General features: G+C 44.2%; 1 protein-coding gene across 2 annotated transcripts; it reads right to left on the bottom strand.

The window, feature by feature from the left end:
• Positions 1–8,915: 8,915 nt before the first annotated feature.
• Positions 8,916–13,196, bottom strand: LOC125542673 (short-chain dehydrogenase TIC 32 B, chloroplastic). Of its 2 annotated transcripts, none has more exons than XM_048705806.2 (9): positions 12,909–13,196; positions 12,690–12,832; positions 10,648–10,879; positions 10,409–10,488; positions 10,158–10,311; positions 10,003–10,081; positions 9,590–9,674; positions 9,431–9,477; positions 8,916–9,338 (listed from the first exon to the last, which is right to left on the bottom strand). In XM_048705806.2, the coding sequence occupies exons 2-9, from the start codon at positions 12,805–12,807 to the stop codon at positions 9,171–9,173; spliced, it is 963 nt and encodes a 320-aa protein (XP_048561763.1). In that variant the 5' UTR covers positions 12,808–12,832; positions 12,909–13,196; the 3' UTR covers positions 8,916–9,170. The 2 variants fall into 2 exon arrangements, with proteins under 2 accessions (XP_048561763.1, XP_048561764.1); XM_048705807.2 differs by having other exon boundaries at positions 12,919–13,156.
• Between the last annotated feature and the right edge of the window lie 11,143 nt (positions 13,197–24,339).

The following is a 24,339-nucleotide window of genomic DNA, read 5'->3' as shown; positions in this document are numbered from 1 at the left end:
ACTCCGTATGACGGAGAGGTATCTCTGGGCCCACTCGGTAATGCATCATCATAATGAGCTCAATGTGATCAAGTGGTTGATCACAGGATCATGCATTACAGTACGAGTAAAGTGACTTGCCGGTAACGATACTGAACAAGGTATTGGGATACCGACGATCGAGTCTCGGGCAAGTAACATACCGATTGACAAAAGGAATTGTATACGGATTGATTGAATCCTCGACATCGTGGTTCATCCAAGGAGATCATCGTGGAGCTTGTGGGAGCCAACATGTGTATCTAGATCCCGCTGTTGGTTATTGACCGGAGAGGCTTCTCGGTCATGCCTGCATGTCTCCCGAACCCGTAGGGTCTACACACTTAAGGTTTGGTGACGCCAGGGTTGTAGAGATATTAGCACACGGTAACCCGAAAGTTGTTCGGAGTCCCGGATGAGACCCCGGACGTCACGAGGAGTTCCGGAATGGTCCGGAGGTAAAGATTCATATGTAGGAAGTCCAGTTTCGGCCATCGGGAAGGTTTCGGGGGTCACCGGTATTGTACCGGGACCACCGGAAGGGTCCCGGGGGTCCACCGGGAGGGGCCACCTATCCCGAAGGGCCCCATGGGCTGAAGTGGGAGGGGAACCAGCCCCTAGTGGGCTGGTGCTCCCCCCTTGGGCCTCCCCCTGCGCCTAGGGTTGGAAACCCTAGGGGTGGGGGGCGCCACCCTTGCCCTGGGGGGCAAGGCACCCCCTTTGGCCGCCGCCCCCCTAGGAGATTGGATCTCCTAGGGCCGCCCCCCCCCTAGGCATCCTATATATAGTGGGGGGAGGGAGGGTTGCGCACCCAAGCCCCTGGCCTCTCCCTCTCCCTCCCGTGACACTCCTCCGTCTCCCTGCGCTTGGCGAAGCCCTGCCGAGATCACCGTTGCTTTCACCACCACGCCGTCGTGCTGCTGGATCTTCATCAACCTCTCCTTCCCCCTCGATGGATCAAGAAGGAGGAGATGTCTCCCAACCGTACGTGTGTTGAACGTGGAGGTGCTGTCCGTTCGGCACTTGGTCATCGGCGATTTGGATCACGTCGAGTACGACTCCATCAACCCCGTTCTCTTGAATTCTTAGCACGCGATCTACAAGGGTATGTAGATGCACTCATCTCTACCTCGTTGCTAGATGACTCCATAGATTGATCTTGGTGATGCGTAGAAAATTTTAAAATTCTGCTACGTTCCCCAACAGTGGCATCATGAGCTAGGCTATGCGTAGTTACTATGCACGAGTAGAACACAAAGTAGTTGTGGGCATCGATATTGTCAATTATCTTGCCATTACTAGTCTTATCTTGATTCGGCGGTATTGTGGGATGAAGCGGCCCGGACCAACCTTACACGTACGCTTACGTGAGACCGGTTCCACCGACTGACATGCACTAGTTGCATAAGGTGGCTGGCGGGTGTCTGTCTCTCCCACTTTAGTCGGATCGGATTCGATGAACAGGGTCCTTATGAAGGGTAAATAGAAATTAGCAATGCACATTGTGGTTTTGGCGTAGGTAAGAAACGTTCTTGCTAGAAACCTATAGCAGCCACGTAAAAACTTGCAACAACAATTAGAGGACGTCTAACTTGTTTTTGCAGCAAGTGTTTTGTGATGTGATATGGCCAAAGGATGTGATGAATGATATATGTGATGTATGAGATGATCATGTTCTTGTAATAGGAATCACGACTTGCATGTCGATGAGTATGACAACCGGAAGGAGCCATAGGAGTTGTCTTTATTTATTTATGACCTACGTGTCAACATAAACGTCATGTAATTACTTTACTTTATTGCTAAAGCGTTAGCCATAGTAGTAGAAGTAATAGATGACGAGACAACTTCAAGAAGACACGATGATGGAGATCATGGTGTCATGCCGGTGACAACGATGATCATGGAGCCCCGAAGATGGAGATCAAAAGGAGCAAATGATATTGGCCATATCATGTCACTGTTTGATTGCATGTGATGTTCATCATGTTTTACATCTTATTTTCTTAGAACGACGGTAGCTTAAATAAGATGATCCCTCGTAATAATTTCAAGAAAGTGTTCCCCCTAACTGTGCACCGTTGCGAAGGTTCATTGTTTCGAAGCACCACGTGATGATCGGGTGTGATAGATTCTAACATTCAAATACAACGGGTGTAGGCCAGATTTACACACGCAATACACTTAGGTTGACTTGACGAGCCTAGCATGTACAGACATGGCCTCGGAACACAGAAGACCGAAAGGTCGAGTATGAGTCGTATAGAAGATACGATCAACATGAAGATGTTCACCGATGTTGACTAGTCCGTCTCACGTGATGATCGGACACGGCCTAGTTAACTCGGATCATGTTATACTTAGATGACTGGAGGGATGTCTATCTGAGTGGGAGTTCATTGAATAATTTGATTAGATGAACTTAATTATCATGAACTTAGTCTAAAATCTTTACAATATGTCTTGTAGATCAAATGGCCAATGTTGTCCTCAACTTCAACGCGTTCCTAGAGAAAACCAAGCTGAAAGACGATGGCAACAACTATACAGACTGGGTCCGGAACCTGAGGATCATCCTCATAGCTGCCAAGAAAGATTATGTCCTAGAAGCACCGCTAGGTGACGCACCCGTCCCACAGAACCAAGACGTTATGACCGCTTGGCAGACACGTGTTGATGATTACTCCCTCGTTCAGTGCGGCATGCTTTACAGCTTAGAACCGGGGCTCCAAAAGCGTTTTGAGAGACACGGAGCATATGAGATGTTCGAAGAGCTGAAAATGGTTTTTCAAGCTCATGCCCGGGTCGAGAGATATGAAGTCTCCGACAAGTTCTTCAGCTGTAAGATGGAGAAAAATAGTTCTGTCAGTGAGCACATACTCAAAATGTCTGGGTTGCATAACCGCTTGACTCAGCTGGGAGTTAATCTCCCGGATGACGCGGTCGTTGACAGAATCCTTCGGTCGCTTCCACCGAGCTACAAGAGATTTGTGATGAACTTCAATATGCAGGGGATGGAAAAGACCATTCCTGAGGTATATTCAATGCTGAAATCAGCAGAGGTAGAAGTCAAAAAGGAACATCAAGTGTTGATGATGAATAAAACCACTAAGTTCAAGAAAGGCAAGGGTAAGAAGAACTTCAAGAAGGACGGCAAGGGAGTTGCCGCGCCCGGTAAGCAAGCTGCCGGGAAGAAGCCAAAGAATGGACCCAAGCCCGAGACTGAGTGTCTTTATTGCAAGGGAAGTGGTCACTGGAAGCGGAACTGCCCCAAATACTTAGCGGACAAGAAGGCCGGCAACACTAAAGGTATATGTGATATACATGTAATTGATGTGTACCTTACCAGTACTCGTAGTAGCTCCTGGGTATTTGATACCGGTGCGGTTGCTCACATTTGTAACTCAAAGCAGGAGCTGCGGAATAAGCGGAGACTGGCGAAGGACGAGGTGACGATGCGCGTCGGGAATGGTTCCAAGGTCGATGTGATTGCCGTCGGCACGCTGCCTCTACATTTACCTACGGGATTAGTTTTAAACCTCAATAATTGTTATTTGGTGCCAGCTTTGAGCATGAACATTGTATCAGGATCTCGTTTAATTCGAGATGGCTACTCATTTAAATCCGAGAATAATGGTTGTTCTATTTATATGAGAGATATGTTTTATGGTCATGCTCCAATGGTGAATGATTTATTCTTAATGAATCTCGAGCGTAATGCTACACATATTCATAGTGTGAATACCAAAAGATGTAAGGTTGATAATGATAGTCCCACATACTTGTGGCACTGCCGCCTTGGTCACATAGGTGTCAAACGCATGAAGAAGCTCCATGCAGATGGACTTTTAGAGTCTCTTGATTACGAATCATTTGACACGTGCGAACCATGCCTCATGGGTAAGATGACCAAGACTCCGTTCTCAGGAACAATGGAGCGAGCAACCAACTTATTGGAAATCATACATACTGATGTGTGCGGTCCAATGAGTGTTGAGGCTCGCGGTGGCTATCGTTATGTTCTCACCCTCACTGATGACTTGAGTAGATATGGGTATGTCTACTTAATGAAACACAAGTCTGAGACCTTTGAAAAGTTCAAGGAATTTCAGAGTGAGGTTGAGAATCAACGTGACAGGAAAATCAAGTTCTTGCGATCAGATCATGGGGGAGAATACTTGAGTCACGAATTTGGCACACACTTAAGAAAATGTGGAATAGTTTCACAACTCACGCCGCCTGGAACACCTCAGCGTAATGGTGTGTCCGAACATCGTAATCGCACTCTATTGGATATGGTGCGATCTATGATGTCTCTTACCGATTTACCGCTGTCATTTTGGGGCTATGCTTTAGAGACTGCCGCATTCACTTTAAATAGGGCTCCGTCGAAATCCGTTGAGACGACACCGTATGAATTATGGTTTGGGAAGAAACCTAAGCTGTCGTTTCTAAAAGTTTGGGGATGCTATGCTTATGTCAAGAAACTTCAACCTGAAAAGCTCGAACCCAAGTCGGAAAAATGCGTCTTCATAGGATACCCTAAAGAAACTGTTGGGTATACCTTCTACCTCAGATCCGAGGGCAAGATCTTTATTGCCAAGAATGGGTCCTTTCTAGAGAAAGAGTTTCTCTCGAAAGAAATAAGTGGGAGGAAAGTAGAACTTGATGAAGTATTACCTCTTGAACCGATAAGCAGTGCAGCTCAAGAAAATGTTCCTGAGGTGCCTGCACCGACTAGAGAGGAAGTTGATGATGATGATCATGAAACTTCAGATCAAGTTGCTACTGAACTTCGTAGGTCCACAAGGACACGTTCCGCACCAGAGTGGTACGGCAACCCTGTCTTGGAGATCATGTTGTTAGACAACGGTGAACCTTCGAACTATGAAGAAGCGATGGCGAGCCCGGATTCCGACAAATGGCTGGAAGCCATGAAATCCGAGATAGGATCCATGTATGAAAACAAAGTATGGACTTTGACTGACTTGCCCGATGATCGGCGAGCCATAGAAAATAAATGGATCTTTAAGAAGAAGACAGACGCGGATGGTAATGTGACCATCTATAAAGCTCGGCTTGTCGCTAAGGGTTATCGACAAGTTCAAGGGGTTGACTACGATGAGACTTTCTCACCCATAGCGAAGCTGAAGTCCGTCTGAATCATGTTAGCAATTGCCGCATTCTATGATTATGGGATATGGCAAATGGACGTCAAAACGGCATTCCTTAATGGTTTCCTTAAGGAAGAATTGTATATGATGCAGCCGGAAGGTTTTGTCGATCCTAAGAATGCTGGCAAGGTGTGCAAGCTCCAACGCTCGATTTATGGGCTGGTGCAAGCATCTCGGAGTTGGAACATTCATTTTGATGAGATGATCAAAGCGTTTGGGTTTATGCAGACTTATGGAGAAGCCTGCATTTACAAGAAAGTGAGTGGGAGCTCTGTAGAATTTCTCATATTGTATGTGGATGACATACTGTTGATGGGAAATGATATAGAATTCTTGGAAAGCATAAAGGCCTACTTGAACAAGTGTTTTTCAATGAAGGACCTTGGAGAAGCTGCTTATATATTAGGCATCAAGATCTATAGAGATAGATCGAGACGCCTCATTGGTCTTTCACAGAGTACGTACCTTGACAAGATATTGAAGAAGTTCAAAATGGATCAATCAAAGAAGGGGTTCTTACCTGTATTGCAAGGTACGAGATTGAGCACGGGTCAATGCCCGACCACGGCAGAAGATAGAGAAAAGATGAGTGTCGTCCCCTATGCCTCGGCCATAGGGTCTATCATGTATGCTATGCTGTGTACCAGACCTGATGTAAACCTTGCCGTAAGTTTGGTAGGAAGGTACCAAAGTAATCCTGGCATGGAACACTGGACAGCGGTCAAGAATATCCTGAAGTACCTGAAAAGGACTAAGGAAATGTTTCTCGTTTATGGAGGTGACGAAGAGCTCGTCGTAAAGGGTTACGTTGATGCTAGCTTCGACACAGATCTGGATGACTCTAAGTCACAAACCGGATACGTGTATATTTTGAATGGTGGGGCAGTAAGCTGGTGCAGTTGCAAGCAAAGCGTTGTGGCGGGATCTACATGTGAAGCGGAGTACATGGAAGCCTCGGAGGCAGCACAAGAAGCAGTCTGGGTGAAGGAGTTCATTACCGACCTAGGAGTCATACCCAATGCGTCGGGCCCGATGACTCTCTTCGGTGACAACACTGGAGCTATTGCCCTTGCCAAGGAGCCCAGGTTTCACAGGAAGACCAGGCATATCAAGCGTCGCTTCAACTCCATTCGTGAAAGTATTCAAAATGGAGACATAGAGATTTGTAAAGTACATACGGACCTGAATGTGGCAGATCCGTTGACTAAACCTCTCCCTAGAGCAAAACATGATCAACACCAGAACTGCATGGGTGTTCGATTCATCACAATGTAACTAGAATATTGACTCTAGTGCAAGTGGGAGACTGTTGGAAATATGCCCTAGAGGCAATAATAAAATGGTTATTACTATATTTCTTTGTTCATGATAATTGTCTATTGTTCATGCTATAATTGTGTTATCCGGAAATCGTAATACATGTGTGAATACATAGACCACAACACGTCCCTAGTGCGCCTCTAGTTGACTAGCTCGTTGATCAAAAGATAGTCATGGTTTCCTGACTATGGACATTGGATGTCATTGATAACGGGATCACATCATTAGGAGAATGATGTGATGGACAAGACCCAATCCTAAGCATAGCTCAAAGATCGTGTAGTTCGTTTGCTGTAGCTTTTCTGAATGTCAAGTATCATTTCCTTAGACCATGCGATTGTGCAACTCCCGGATACCGTAGGAGTGCTTTGGGTGTGCCAAACGTCACAACGTAACTGGGTGACTATAAAGGTACATTACAGGTATCTCCGAAAGTGTCTGTTGGGTTGGCATGAATCGAGACTGGGATTTGTCACTCCGTATGACGGAGAGGTATCTCTAGGCCCACTCGGTAATGCATCATCATAATGAGCTCAATGTGATCAAGTGGTTGATCACAGGATCATGCATTATGGTACGAGTAAAGTGACTTGCCGGTAACGAGAATGAACAAGGTATTGGGATACCGACGATCGAGTCTCGGGCAAGTAACGTACCGATTGACAAAGGGAATTGTATACGGATTGATTGAATCCTCGACATCGTGGTTTATCCGATGAGATCATCGTGGAGCTTGTGGGAGCCAACATGGGTATCCAGATCCCGCTGTTGGTTATTGACCGGAGAGGCTTCTCGGTCATGTCTGCATGTCTCCCGAACCCGTAGGGTCTACACACTTAAGGTTCGGTGACACTAGGGTTGTAGAGATATTAGCACACGGTAACCCGAAAGTTGTTCGGAGTCCCGGATGAGATCCCGGATGTCACGAGGAGTTCCAGAATGGTCCAGAGGTAAAGATTCATATGTAGGAAGTCCAGTTTCGGCCATCAGGAAGGTTTTGGGGGTCACCGGTATTGTACCGGGACCACCGGAAGGGTCCCGGGGGTCCACCGGGTGGGGCCACCTATCCCGAAGGGCCCCATGGGCTGAAGTGGGAGGGGAACCAGCCCCTAGTGGGCTGGTGCGCCCCCCTTGGGCCTCCCCCTGCGCCTAGGGTTGGAAACCCTAGGGGTGGGGGGCGCCACCCTTGCCTTGGGGGGCAAGGCACCCCCTTTGGCCGCCACCCCCTAGGAGATTGGATCTCCTAGGGCCGGCGCCCCCCCCTAGGCACCCTATATATAGTGGGGGGGGAGGGCTGCGCACCCAAGCCCCTGGCCTCTCCCTCTCCCTCCCGTGACACTCCTCCGTCTCCCTGCGCTTGGCGAAGCCCTGCCGAGATCACCGTTGCTTCCACCACCACGCCGTCGTGCTGCTGGATCTTTATCAACCTCTCCTTCCCTCTTGCTGGATCAAGAAGGAGGAGACGTCTCCCAACCGTACGTGTGTTGAACGCGGAAGTGCTGTCCGTTCGACACTTGGTCATCGGTGATTTGGATCACGTCGAGTACGACTTCTTCAACTCCGTTCTCTTGAATACTTCCGCGCGCGATCTACAAGGGCATGTAGATGCACTCCTCTCTCCCTCGTTGCTAGATGACTCCATAGATTGATCTTGGTGATGCATAGAAAATTTTAAAATTCTGCTACGTTCCCCAACAGATGCTCCTGTTGGATGTATCATGTATGGAGCCTTTGGCATGATGGATGCTAGTACTAATCTCAGAATGTAGTTTGTATGTAGCCCTGGCATGGATGCTAGTACTAATCTCAGAATGTCCAATTAGGTTTCCTATTGTCTGACTGCCTATGGCAAGAAACCTTACTGTGTTACTGAGAATTTGGGGGTTATAACTGCATCATGGAATGTCCAATATATATTTGGGTATTGGAAACTGCATGAGGTTGGAGTTAGCAGAGCACCTGAGCTGGGGAGTGGAGTAGTTCAAACTTGACAATCCGACTGCCACTTGCTCTGTTGTGCTCTCGCGCCCGAGCTCGCCTTTGTCTGGGGTGTCGCACCAGGGGCGCCGCACACCAAGGCATGCCCCGGCAGCACATTCACTGGAGGGAGCATCAGGCTGCCGCTCAGCAGGCCACCGCAGGATGTCGTCTGCCTATTTGGCCTGACCATCTCCGACGTGGCTGTCCCGCGTGTGTTCGCCACCCCAACGTGGCTGTCCCGCGTGTGTTCGCCATCGTGGTCGTTGCCAGCGTTGGGTTCACCACTCAAGATGGAATTTGTTAGTGGCAACAAATCAAAGCAGAGGAATTTCTTCTAAACCTCTCCAACTGTCTGTATATAGTACTCCTATATGTGACACTGAGAAAGTTTCAGGAAAAACAGAAATCTGAAAATAAGCGAGATGATTAACTAGATTCATTAATCCAATCCGAAACCGACCGACAAATATACTTGAGGTGAATATATTGACAAGAACACAATTCGATCATAGCCACGACATCAAACAAGGACGGAAAATTTATTCGTGAACAATATTGGTTCACTTCACCAGGTGACAGTTTCCTACTTGTAGCTACTGCTTGTGCTGCTGCTACTTGCTAACCAACCATTTGTACCATAAACTCGACAGCATCCCGAAAGACGCCTTTTCCGAGCTCTCATTTGGCGGATCTGATGAGCTCCTCGCTGAACTCCCAGAGTTGCTTTGCCAAGGCGTCACTCTTCGCGTGCGCGCTCGTCTTCTCCTCGTTGCAGTCGGCAAAGTATTTGCCTGTCATCCCCTTCAGCTGAGGGTTGAGGCCTACGTAGCAAGTAGTTGCCGCTCCCTGCAAGAAAAAAACACGAAGTTCTTTGTAAGGAAGATGCTGTGTCATTGTTAGGATTAGGAATTTTGTCAAAGCCAGGAATAGATAAGAACCTGGGGTACATTCTTCCAGAACAAGTAGGTGACAACTTGAATCGCCTCTGCAAATGAAAACAGAATAAATAAATTATAACGTCGTGGGGACATAAAGCTTGACGTTTGAGAAATATATTCAGTCATATGAAAGGATGAGCCTAAGTGCTTAGTGCTTACTCATGAGAGCAAAGGAATGCCTCATCAAATTGGTCATGATCAATCCAGGATGAACGCAATTAACTGTGATGTTAGCTCCTTCCTCCTGTGTAAGTACAGCACATTATTCATGGTGCATCAGAATGGAACACCTAGCTGGCAGTAAAGAATTTAATACCTACAAGCTAGATCAATAGGTCTAATAGAAAAATCACTGTCCTCGTTGAAAGCTACTAAAAGGCTAAACCGCTGCGTTATTATGGTGATGATAACTAATAACAGTTTTAGCAATACAAATCAAGATAAGCAAGGGTATTATAACCTAGGTAATATCTAGGCAGTTCATGAAGATCTGAAGTTATTATTTCGAAGTTTTCTCCTGATGAATGAATAAAATGAAGAGAAAAGACCAAAAATATGGAGAAAAATGATACCTTGAGCCGCCTAGAGAGCTCTTTCGCGTGCAGTATGTTTGCAAGCTTAGATTGTCCATAGGCCATTTTATCATTGTATCTGCCAATAGAAAAATACATTATTAGCAGTTGAATCGATAGTAGATTTTCTACTAAATAACCATAAGAACACATACATTTTCTTGTCATTGAGCTGATCAAACAGAATCCCCTTTGGATATGTATGGAGGTGGGCAACTGATGACAAGTTCACAATGCGACCCTCAATACCCGTAGACTTGGCAGTAGTTTTCATGTTATCAAGGAGAAGGTTGGTCAGTAGGAAGTGACCTGATTGAGCATTGGAGTGAAAGGGAAAACTATTAGTATCAGGATATCCACCATTGATTCTGTCTATTTCAAGTATTGCTGGCAGTTAGAGACTAACCAAGATGATTTGTGGCAAACTGCATCTCCACTTCGTCTTCAGACAGTTGGAAAGGACAGAACATCACACCTGCATTATTTCTGCAGAACAGAAGAATTCGGATGGCTTGATTCAGTGAAGCGTAGGCAGTGCTGGAATACACTAGCAGTGATATACAGCTACCCTAAACTGAAATTTAATGTGACACAGCAATGTACATATCAAAGAAAAGAAGGAATGATAAGAGATGAAGGGATTACATCAAGATGTTTAGAGGAAGATTCATGGAGTTGAACTGGTCAGCGAAGGCCCTGACAGACTTGAGGGAGCTAAGGTCAAGCTTCAGAACATCGACACGGGCTACTGGGTGTATCTCCATGATGCGCTTCCTTGCCTCTGATGCAGCCTCTGTGTTTCTCGCAGCAATGATGACATGGGCTCCTCTCAGGGCAAAGACTCTCGAGGTCTCTAGACCAATGCCACTAGATCCTCCTGAAAGATATCAGAATTGCGGCTTTCAGTAAAAAACATAAATAGATCTTGGAAACATGTTATAAAATGTGATTAACTCAAAAAGATTGATTTTATCACAGGCTTGGTGGCAATGTACTGATGGCATTAGTAAATGCCCATAACAAATTATCGCAAGTATGCATAAGCATAACCCACACCCATGCTTTACGAATAAGCAATATTGACGCGACCCAAAACGGTTCCTCCAATTGTTCCAACACATACTAATGGAAGCTCTTGCACTCCATTAGAAGTCCCTATGTCCTGAACTTATTATTGTTTGTAAAAAACTTCCAGAAAAAGTTGTTGTAAAAACAATAGCAGAAAAGCTCCCATCAATATAACCAGACTTAGTTCTCAATGAATGTGAACACTGTAGTCTAACAACCAACCTTACAGATGTTGATAATTTTGACTTTTTCAAGTAAACATAGGAGCTTCAAAATCCTAGTGCGATGAAAAGGATGGAAGAAGATTGTCAGCTAACTGAAAGGATCGTGTCACTGCAGCATATGATCACTCTTGCTGTAGACTTCTAACAACCAACTAGCAAAAGGGACAAAAATGACAGTTTCTGCTAATTTCTACTTTTCAAGTAAACATCGGAGCTTGAAAACCATAGTGCAATGAAAAGGATAGAAGGAGATTGCCATCTAACTGAAAGGACCTCGTCAATAATGCAAAAAATCACTCCTGCGATAAACTAAAGCACATAAAAGAGAGATATAAAAATAACAAAAAGTACTACGTTCCTTCCTAATCCCTAACCGTAAATTTGGTATCATCACGATACTGGCAAGAAGGGTGGGAGGTTCACAAATTGTCTGCACTACTACTTAAGACAAGTGAAAGCTTGGATCCATGGTGTGGTTTACCATGAAAACAAAATATTCATCTCAACAAAAGCAGCTAGGGATATTTGATTGGTTCTTGTGAAGAGGAGAAACTGGCAGATAACAACAAATAATTCAGTATTTATTCAAAGCCACACAAAACAGTCCCCAAAAGACAGGACCCAGAAATCTAGGCTGCATACTCTCATTCTCCACATAAAAAGGCAGACTAAACCAACTTGTTCACATCAAGAGTTTGGAAAAATACAAGCAACAGCGTCCTTGCAATTGTTTGAAGAACAGATCATCGTAACATACGTCATGGTTCAGATTAAGAACAGAGCATAAATCTGAACAAAGACCAGTGCTTGTGTACGAAAAACAGTTGCGACAACAAATGTTCAGAAGTTAGTACTTCAGTACATACCCCCAAACAACAAAATCCCGGTCATAAACCCACTTCCCAACTGCTTGTCTACATAGCACAAAGAAGAGAGCAGAGCAACTCCCTGCAGAAAATATTCAGAAAGGTTGCACATGAATCTAACCGACAACATCACAGAGACTATCTGAGCATTGCACCATGAACAAAGCCAGCTAATTTGATTCACTAGTACACGGTTAGCACACCCGTCAGGCTGCAGGGATGAAAATTAATTTGATGTGAACATGAAGCTGGTACCGGTAGCGATGCTCCTGTTCTTGTGCTGACAGCGATGCATAACCAGCAGTCAGATTCAGGACGCGTGTGCCCAAACAGGAAAGAGATCATCATCACCACATATGAGTATATGACTAAACGAAACGCCCAAAAGGTGGTGTCCCCATCACACAGCCAAGAAGATGAGGGTGAACATGTCAGGTGGCACAGCGAACGCCATTGGTGATCTGGCGGGCGGCGCAAGAGCAGGGGAGGAATCCGGCCGGTTGGGTGGGAGTGGGGTTGTGGTGGGTACCTGTGACGAGGACGGTGAGGCCGGCGGCGGAGATGCCCTCGGTGACCTGCTCCGCCGTGGAGCCCGAGCCGAACCCGCTGGCGCCCGGCTTGCCGGTGATGAGGGACAGGATGCCCATCTGGTTCTTGGGTCGACTCCCGAAACTGCGGAACAGAATGTGAGTCCCCAATCAAGAAGAAGAAGGAGGGAGAAGAAGCAGAGGAATCTTGGCGAACTCACCTGGACGGACCTGGACGGATTAGCCGATGGCGAGATTGGTTCCGGTGATGCGCGACGGAAGGGAGGGAGGAGGGCGGCGTGCAGGAGCGGGCGCAGGGGAGGAGGTTATTTATGGCCGCGGGGAGCGGTAGCAGCAGTTTGGTTGGGGAGTAGGCAGGCAACCGGCCGGAACGCAAACTCTGCAGTGAATCCGGCCGGGCCGGGACTCCTCCTACTATTGCTACTCGATGGAACAGGTTTCCTCTCTGGATTCCCTCCCTCCCTCCCTTCTTCTTGCACGGGAAGAATATGTATGTGTGTGGTCTCTGGCAGTGGACAAAAAAACCGAATCTTCTTTTCCTTTTGGGTCGAGAGAGAGAGAGAGAGAGAGAGAAAATTGCATCTTTTTTCTTGATGGAGGAGTCTGATATCCAGAGAAGAGTCCACAGTCCACACGTGTTGATCAACTCCTGCATTTTTTTTTGACATGAATAAGACTCTATTCTCAGATAATTGACATATCGGTCACAAATAATTGGCACCGAGCTCTTCCGGAAATCAGAGGATTTGTTGGTATATAAGAATAGTATTGTGTTTGCCTCTCGATAGCTACCTTGCAACCGTGTTGATCAACCGACGTAGTCGCAGCTTGCGACCAGATATTACTGTTGTCGCGTACAACAATCAAAGGATGCAGGATATGTGTGTGCACAAACTCTGTCTAATAGTGATCGCTGGAAATGTCGAGTGCGAGACATAGAAGGATACACAATGTATGCGTTGAACTTCCTCCAGGGCCTTTCTTGATGAAAGCCGCCACCTGCAACTAGTGAAAAACTAGATGGTGCACACAATCTCCATGGCAATAATGTGTCACGCATATTACTGTGTGTGTGCTTTGTTTATGTGGCGAGTTAATCATGGATTCTATTAGTTGGAGACCGTGCCCTAACATGTAGGGGCATCCAAATAGACCGCTTTCCGATACCGCTCATTCCCAATAAGTATTCTAGACCAACCTATGTAGAAGGTATTTGGATTCTCTTGCAATGCAAGCCATGTGAATGCTTGGTCGGTTGTAACTTCTAACTATATGTTAGTTTGCATATGCGCACATCTCTAGTTATATATAGGTGAAAAGAGATGTGCACAAATAAATGCATAAAGGCTTATATATTCTCTCATTCCTGTCTTTGAATGAGGAGTAGGTGAGCAGAAACTAATATATGATCTTCTGACAACAATGAATATCGGAGCAGTACATGAGACATCGCATGTTATCTTAACCGAAGAAAAAGCACTACCCCCAATGACCATTCTCAAAACAAGGATTTGCGTTGTTCTTCACCTTTCTTGCCTCACAATGAAACTAGTCTTGCTAATAACTGAAACATGCATGCATGCACGTTTCCAAAAATCATGTAAACCAAATGGGTCCTAAGTGGATGGAAATTTTTCTCCAAAATAGAGTAAATATGATTCCTTAGGGAGTTAGGGACAATTCCTATGATCCAAGTGTGCTCCAGGTATAAATGATTCCATAAGCATTTAGTGGCCAGGATCCTATGATTCAAATGGTTATATAGGAAAAGTTCCTTTAATCCAAATAGGTCATGAGAATTCCATTTCTATGAATCAAACGATCCATGTAGAATAATTCCCTTGGATTCAAACTCTTCAAATATCCTGCACTATTCCTTTGAATCAAAACATGCCCCAAATCAAACGTATTAGGAGTACTACAAAATGGGTAATCAAATGTAGTAGTAGTACAAATAAGAAGGGACCACGACAGGTCGTGTGCGGTCATTGTTGCTTCATGTTAAACATGATTAATTTTAACACATGGGAATGATGAAACATACTATTTTCTCAACATGCTATAGTGGATGAAAAATTTCCAATCTAGCACAAATGACAAAAGATCTCCTGTACCTTATGATCATATAATTTAAGCTGCCAACATGGATTTTTCTTAAGGATGAAAATTCTCAAAAAAAAAACCTTGAAAAGTTATTTGAATCAAAGAGGGCCCGTATCCGATGATCTCACAAGCGAGGTTTCATTTCTTGTTGACAACCCACATACAACAATTCTCCGTGGAGCTTCCATATGCAATGAGTACTTGGATGTAATCAGGCCAATGCATTTGAAACAACATACATGAGAGCACCGTCCTTGCATGTACACTGGAAGAATATGTATGTGGTCTCTACTGGAACGATAGAATATGTATGATGTCACATCTTATTTTCCTTTCGGAACGATAGAAAAAAAATATCTTGAGTGATGAAAGAGTCGGAGATCGAGATGAGAGGAGTCCAGAGTCCACACACTCGATGGAACAGGTTTCCTCTCTGGATTCCCTCCCTTCTTCTTGCACCGGAAGAATATGTATGCGTGTGGTCTCTGGCACTGGACAAAAAATTGCATCTTCTTTTCCTTTTCGGATGGGTCGAGAGAGAGAGAAAATTGCATCTTTTTCTGGATGGAGGGGTCTGATGTCCAAAGGAGAAGAGTCCACACTTGTTGATCAACTGCCGCATTTTATTTTTGACATGAATAATACTCTATTCTCAGATAGTTGACATACCGTTTACAAATAATTGGGAAATAAAGTCAGGACCGAGCTCTCCCAAAAACTAGAGGATTTGTTGGTATAAGAATAGTACTGTGTTTGCCTCTCAATAGATACCGCGCAACCGTGTTGATCAATTGTTGTAATCACAGTTTGCGACCAGATATTCCTGTTGTCGTGTAGAAGAATCGCAGGATGCAGGATATGTGTGTGCGAGCACTCTTTCTAATAGTGATCGCTGGAATTGTCGACTCCAAGCCATAGAAGGATACAGAACGGATGCGATGAACTGCCTCCATGGCCTTTATTGATGGCATCCGCCACCTGCAACCAGTGAAAAACTAGATGATGCACAAAGCCTCCATGGCAATAAGGTGTCACACATATTACTATTCGTGTGCTTTGCTTATGTGGAGAGTTGATCATGGATTCTGTGAGTTGGATACGGTGCCCTAACATGTAGGGACATCCAAATAGACTGCTTTCTGATGCCGCTCATTCCCAACAATTATTCTAGACCAGCGTATGTAGAAGGTATTTGGTTTCTCTTGCAATGCAAGCCATGAGAATGCTTGGTTGGTTGTAACTTTCTAACTATATGTTAGTTTGCATCGTGCACACATGTGTACTTATATATAGGTGAGAAGAGATGTGCACAAATAAATGCACAGAGGCATATATATTCTCACCTTCTTGTCTTTGAATGCGGAGTAGGTGAGCACAAACTAACTAATATAATATCTTCCGACAACAATGAATATGATAGCAGTACATGAGACATCACATGTGATCTTAATAAAAAAAAAAGTAGTACCCCAATTACGACGAAACTAGTTGTGCTAATAACTGAAACATTCTTGCACGTTTCCAAAAATATCCTCTAAACCAAATGGGTCCTAAATGGATGGAAACTTTTCTCCAAAATATAGTAATTATGATTCCTTAGGTAGTTAAGTACAATTCCTACGATCCAAGTGCGCATTAGTCTAGGTACAAAAGATTCTATAAGGATTTAGTGGCCATGATCCTATGATTCAAATGGTTATATAGGAAAAGTTCCTACATAATGAAATCCTCTAAGAAAATTATGAAATTCCTTCGATCCAAAGAGGTCATAAGAAATCCATTTCTACAAATCAAACGATCCACATAGAATAATTCCCATGGATTCAAATTCTTCAAATATCCTGCACTATTTCTTTGAATCAAAACATGCCCCAAATCAAACGTATTAGGAGTACTGCAAAAGAGTAATCAAACGTACTAGTACTACCAATTAGAAGGGACCACAATAGGTCACGTGCCGTCATTGTTGTTTCTTGTTAAACAAGATTCTAACACATAGGAATAACGAAACACATGATTTTCTCTACATGCATGGTAGAGTGGATGAAAATTTTACCATGAAATCTAGCACATATGACAAAAAAAAACTCCTATACTTTATGATCATATAATTTAGGCTACCAACATGGATTTTTTCTTAAGGATTAAAATTCTCGAAAACCCCCTTGAAATGTTATTTGAATCAAAGAGGGCCTGTATCCGGTGATCTCACAAGCTAGGTTTCATTTCTCATTGACAACCCACATACAAGAAGTCTCCGTGGAGCTTTCATATGCAATGAGTACTTGGATGTAGTCGGGCCACCGCATTTGTAACAACGTACATGAGAGCGTCGTCCTTGCATGTATGGAAGAATATGTATGTGGTCTCTACTGGACAAAGAATCACATATTCTTTTCCTTTTGGAATGATATAGAAAAAAATTCTTAATTGATGAAAGAGCCGGAGATCGAGAGGAGAGGAGTCAAGAGTCCACACACGTTGATCAACTGTTGTAATCTGAGTTTGCGACCAGGTGTTACAATTTTTGCACACAAGAATTAAGCACATAGAAATTAGCCAAAAAAACAATTGTTTGATACATCGCACGAAAGACAAAGGACGCAGGATATGTGTGTGCACATTCTTTTTGATAGTGATCATTGGAATTGTTGAGTGCAAAATATGGATGCGCAGATCAGCATCCAGTATCTTTCTTGATGGCACATGTCACTCACAACTAGTGAAAAACTTGATGATGCACATCGACTGCACGGCGGTAAGGTATCACACATAATGCAATGAGGATGCTTGGCTTATGTCATGAGTTGATTATGGATTCCTGGATGTGAAGCTTTTGCACTACAAGTTAGCCGCTTCCTAAGAGACTATTTTCTGACGGCGCTCATTCCCAACATTTATTCTAGACCAACCTATTTAGAAGGTCTTTGGTTTATTTTGCAATGCAAACCTTGAAAATGCTTGGTCGGTTGTTCTCTAACTATATGTTTTCTTTCACCGTGCTCACACTCTAGTTATATATAGGTGAGAAGAGTTGTGCTCAACTAAAGACACATATATTCCCTTCCTCTTGTCTCTGAAAGAGGAGTAGGTGAGCACAAATTAATATATGATCTTATGACAACAATGAATACGAGCGGCACATGAGACCTTACATGTGATCTTAATCAAAGAAACATCAGTACCTTGATACTTTCATACTAACATCACTGTTTTCATTTCAAGGGCTTGTGTTGTTCATCACCTTTCTTGCCTCGCGACCAAGCTAGTTGTACTACGAAGGAACTAATAACTAAAACATGCACACACATTTCCAAACATCTTTCAAATCAAACGAGTCATGAGTGGACGTAAACTTTCCTCCAAAATAGAATACAAATGATTCCTTAGAGACTATTCCTATTATCCAAATGTGCATTAGTTTGGGTACAAATGCTTGTATAAGAATATAGTGACCCAGATGCTATGATCCGACTGGTTATATACGAGAAATTCCTACAAAATGAAATCCTCCAAATTTTTTTTGAAATTCTGTCGATCCAAAGCTGTCCTGGAAATTCCATTTCTATGAATCAAATGATATAGTACTGCATACAAATATTCTTATGGATTCAAATTCTTCAAGAATCCCGCGCTATATATTCCTTTGAATCAAAAGAAGGCCCAAATCAAACAGATTAGTACTCCTTCCGTTTCTAAATCAGACCTTTTAAAGATTTCAATACGGACTATATATGGATGTATAGTGCATTTTAGATTGTAGATTCACTCATTTTGCTTCGTATGTACTGTATTGGAATATCTAAAAGACTTATGTTTAGGAACGTAGGGAGTAGTATACAAAGAGCGTGATCAAACGCAGTAGTACCACAAATAAGAAGGGACAATGACAGGTCAGGTGCGGTCGCTGTTGCTTGATGGCCGTGTGCGCGTGCGTCTCCTTGTTATCTTGCCCAGTTTGCGCCATCGCAGGTCGCTCTCGGAGCAGAACGTGCGTGGCCTGATTGTTGTTCGCTCCACCCAACAATTCCGACGAAGCATTAAATTGATTGATCCTCGCTCCGTCTCCTCTTGCATCGACAATGACCAGACCACTCGTCCGGTCTGCTGTTATTCCTTCCTTCATATCACAGCAAAACAACGCAGAGTTCTAGTGACAACGGCAGCAAAACATCCTCGCTTCATTTACAGGATTCTCAAAGTATGGAACCGAAAAACATAGGAATCTTTCGAAGAGCCTGGAGTGGATGTAAAATTTTCCTGTGAAAGATAGTATAAATGAATCATAAGAAGAAGAAAATGCTATGTAGTATAATTAAACAAACAACATAGGAATAACTTCTTAAGGATTAGAATCCTGGCTCCAAAACTCCTTTGAAAATTCTTCGAATCAAAGAGGCCCTGTCTGGTGATCTCACAAGCTAATATTTCATTTTTCTCATTCACAACCCATGCAACATTTTTCTTTGGAAGAAAACAACTTATCCAATCTGGGAGCTTCCATATGCAATGAGTACTTGAATGTGGTAGGCCAGAGCAATTATAAGAGCGTAGATGAGGGCACCGGCCTTCCACTCCAAGCATGTGCCGTGCTGATGCTCATGCGGCAGCTAGCAGCCTGCCACCATTTACGCCACTCCACTCATCTCTTGAAAAATCAATTCAGACAGGTACTACATATGGCACTCACTGATGTAGTACATGCAAACATGGCCTGCCGTGTGCATATGCTGCAGGCGACTTGGATGAGGAGATACATAGATAGATACTCTGTGTGGGGAATGTATTGGAGCACCCGGATGCCACTCACCCCTATATGAATAGCATTAAAAAAATATCAGAAAATTTCAAAAAAAATCTAAATTTTTGGTATATGAAACCTGGGTGTCCATTGTACACCCATGTTCATTTTTGTGGGAAATGGGTGCCTATGATATCAGCGGCGCAGGAATTACGGTCTGACATATGCCACATTCAGTTTTTTTCTACGCATACAAGTTTTTTTTGGGTCTTTTTTACTGACATTACCACAGGTACCCATTCCCCATGAAACTGAATATGGTGTACAACGGGCACCTATCCCAAAATTTTAGATTGTTTTTAAATTTCCTAATATGTTTTTAATGCTATATTTATATAGGGGTGTGTGCACCCGAGAGCTACAAATCCTCTTCCAATACTCTGTTTCTTATACTCTAGGTGTGCCATAGATATAGCTGCATGGATGGATGGGCAATGCGTGGATAGCTCCACCCTCCATGGACGGACGAATGATTGAATGCACGCCGCCACGCCATGCCATGCATTTGATGGGCTATTAGCTTCACTTCACCAAAAGCAACGTACCACGTACGCATGGATGCTGATGCTGATGCTGCCTGGCCTCATGGCTGTCTTTGTCCTTGCTAGCTAGATCTGGAACCAGGCACTTAAATGGCTGCAAAAATCAGATCCATCCTCCAGTTTAATCTTCTTCCATTCAGCCGGTACAAGTTTCAACTCCATCAAGTACTTCCTCTCAACTATTATCCTGGTCTCTGGAGCAACTTAGTGCGCGTATGCATAATCAGATTGATGTGGTAGGAGTAATTCCTGGAAGAGAGGAGAGGTGAATGCATGCATGTGGCAAGCCCGTAAAGAATTTATGTCCCACTGATTCCAGAAAATGCTGAAGGAAAGATGAGGATTTAGTGTTTCTGGAATGACTCTGCAAGTCCATAACTGATCTGAGTGATCACAAGGCTGCATGCACACGGGAAGAATAGGTATGTGGTCTCTAGTGGACAAAGATTCACATATTTTTTTTCCTTTTGGGACGAGAGAGAAAAAAAATTGTAGCTTTTTTCTTGATTGATGAAAGCATTGAAGATTGAGAGGAGAGGAGTACAAAGTCCACGTATATTGATCAGCATCTTTAATCAGAGTTTGTGACCAGGTATTACTACCATGTTGCATACAAGAATCAGAATCACATAGAAATTGGCCGAAAAAAATGTTAGATACACAGTATGAAAAGACAAAGCATGCATGATATGTGTGCGTGCACTCTGTCTGATAGTGATTGTTGGAATTGTCGAGTGCCAAACATAGAAGGATCCACGAAGGATGGACGGAACAACATCCCATATCTTTCTTGATGGCACCTGCCACTCGCAACCAGTGAAAACTGAAAACCTTGATGATCCACACCTGACACACTTGGATGAAGAATATTGCCTTATGTCACGAGTTGATTATGAATTCCTTGGTATGGCGTATTTGCAGTGCAAGTTAGCCACATCCTAATAGACTATTTTCTGACGCCGCTCATTCCCAACATTTATTCTAGACCAACATATGTAGCAGGTCTTTGGTTTCTCTTGCATTGCAAACCACGAAAATGCTTGGCCGGTTGTAAATTTATCTCTAACTATATGTTTGCTTGCACCGTGCTCACATCCCTAGTTATATATAGGTGAGAAGAGATGTGCTCAACTAAAGTCACATATATTCTCTCCCTCTTGTCTCTGAAAAAGGAGTAGGTGAGCAGAAATTAATATATGATCTTCTAACAACAATGAAAATACGAGAGCGGTACATGGCGTCGGGGTGGCTCCGATGGCTGTACGATCTGGTGTCCTGTCCAGATCTGTCTTGGTACGGCCTTGGCCGGCCGATGGTGCGAGGAGGACCGATGAGGGGCGGCTGGAGGCTCCCTGTCGGCGTGCCGACGACGGCTCTCGTCTCCACGGCGAGGCTCCGTTCGGCTCCAGCCAGCTGCGAGGTTTGGGGGATGTGACTTCCGGTGAAAATCACGCCGACTTCGGTCATGGCGGACGATGGCGACGTCTATGATGTCATTCCCTTCTCAAGGCATCGTTGTTGCAGGTCGTGGCACCCCACTCATGATGCTCCGGGGGAAACGCTAGACTGGATCTACCGGATCGGATGATGATGATACCTTTGATGCCATTGTCCCTCTTGAGGGCATCGTTTTGTAGCAAGTGCTGGTTGGACGGGACAAGCGGAAGAGCGGTGTCTCATCCATCGCAAGGCTGACGACGGATCCCGGTGGCATGGTGTTGCGGAGGTTCGGCGACGGGCGCGTGTGGACGGATACGTGCAGGATGGTGGAGTTGTCTGACTTCGTGGTGGCGTCGACGGCAGGCCGGGCAAGGTCGATGGGTCAGTTTGTGCTCTGGAGATGGACCGGTGGAAGATGGCGGTGGCAACCTCTGAGAGTGCGTCGGTCCGGTATGGGACCTAGTCCCAGTGTGTGGCTGGGTTGGGGCATCCGGCTTTAGATGTTAGGGTTTGGTGCGATGTCCGTTTGGTATTATGCCCGGATATTCGGCACCTTCATCGATGGGATAGGAGTAGCAACAGGTGTTACCTAGATGGCTTCAGACTAACTGATGTATTACTTTATATGGTCTCTATGAATAATTAATAAAATGCATGCATGCATCGTTCAAATATAGAGGTCGGGGTCTATCCTCCTTAAAAAAACACCGAGAGCGGTACATGAGACTATATGTGATCTTAATCGAAGAAAAGCTAGTAGCTCAATACTTCCGTACAAACATCACCGTTTTCAGTTCAAGGATTTGTTTCTTTTCTTCACCTTTCTTGCCTCACAACGAAACTAGTTGTATTATAATAACTAAAACATGCGTGCAAATCCTAAAAATCGTCTAAACCAAATGAGACCTTTAAGTGGATGGAAACTTTCCTCCAAATGAGGCGTCCTTGTTAAACAACCTCGTCGTCCATGCAGTGTCATCATATACTTGCTGCGAATATGGTCGTTGTTATAGTTTGCCGATCATAGATCTGATCGCTTTGGACTTTTTTGTATCTTGTATACACATAACTTTGGTCTTATATGACTTTGCTAGTTGCTGCCGTGTTTTTGTGTGTGTGTGTGAGAGTTGGTGTCGGCTGTGTGCATCCCAACTACATGGAAGGCAGGTATAAGCTCATTGTGTTATGTATCTTCTCGATGCTTCATTCTGAGCAAGCAAAGTCCACACTTTATCGAAAAAATAGAGTATAAATGGTTCGCTGGGGACAATTTCTATGATCCAAATGTGCATTAGTTTAGGTACAAATGATTCTATAAGAATTCAGCGACCTGGATCCTATGACCCAAATGGTTATATAGAAAAAATACCTACAAAATGGAATCCTCTATTTATGTTTTATGAAATTCCTTCGATCCAAAGAGGTCCTGAGGATTCCATTTCTATGTAGTATCAAATGTTCTACATAGAAAGTTTCGAATTCTTCGAAAATCCTGTGCTATTCCTTTAAATAAAAAAAGAAACCCCAAATCAAATGTATAAGCAGTACTACAAAGAGCGCGATCAAACATAGTAGTACTGCAAATAAGAAGGGACCACGACCATGACAGGTCAGGTGCGGTCGCTGTTGCTTCATGGCCGCGTGTGCGTGCGTCTCCTTGTAATCTTGCCCAGTTTGCGCCATCGGCGGTCTCTTTCGGAGCAGAACGTGCGTGGCCTGATTGTTGTTCGCTGCACCCAACAATTCCGACGAGCCATAAATTGATTGATCGCCACTGCGTCTCCTCTCGCATCGACAATGGCCACTCGTCTGGTCTGCTGTTATTCTTCCCTGCAGTTCACAGCAAGGCACACATAATTTCCCGTAAAAACAGATTACTTTTTTTGGAAGAGATCACATTTAGAATCTTCGGAGACGGCAGGAAAATCGTCTTTCACTTCATTGACAAGGGGCAACGAATAGAAAAATGCAGGATTTTCTCAACATTTAAATTCTTGGGAGAACGGTCGGAAAATCGTCTCTCGCTTCATTCACTCGGTGCAAAGAATTATACATGATTCTTAACACATAGAAATAGTTAAACGTTCGGTTTTCCTAACATGCTAGAGTGGATGCAGATTTTCCTATGAATTCTAGCACTAATGAAGAAAACTGCCCTGTAGTTTAAGGATAAAAATTCTCCGAAAAAACCATGAAGAAATATATTATTTGAATCAACGAGGCCCTTATCCGGTGATTTCTGGAAGAAAACAATCCATCCAATCTGGGAGCTTCCATATACAATGAACACGTACCTGGATGTAGTAGGCTGTAGCATTTATAAGAACGTACATGAGGGCACCGGCCTTCCATTCCAAGCATGTGCTCTGCTGATATGCTCCTGCTGCAGCTAGCAGCCTGCCACCATTTACGCCACTCCACTCATCTCTTGAAAATTCAAATCACCTCTTCAATTCAGACAGGTACCCCATATGGCACTCACTGATGCAGGCGACTTGGATGCAGAGATAGATAGATACTCTGTTTCTTGGAGGTGCCATGGATGGGCAATGCGTGCGTGGATAGCCTCGATCTCTGCTGATCTTGTTGACAATATAGCTCCATCGTCCATCGCCCATGGACGGGCGATTGGATGCGCCGCCATGCCATGCTAGCTTCACTTCGCCGCAAGCAACGTGCTGCGTACGCATGGATGCTGATGCTGATGCTGCCTGGCCATTTTCCATTAATTGATGCCAACGAACA

Source organism: Triticum urartu, chromosome 3A, assembly GCF_056163025.1.
Source record: "Triticum urartu cultivar PI428250 chromosome 3A, HENAU_Tu73, whole genome shotgun sequence".
Taxonomy (NCBI): Eukaryota; Viridiplantae; Streptophyta; class Magnoliopsida; order Poales; family Poaceae; genus Triticum; species Triticum urartu.
This window is presented reverse-complemented; position numbering and strand designations above follow the sequence as displayed.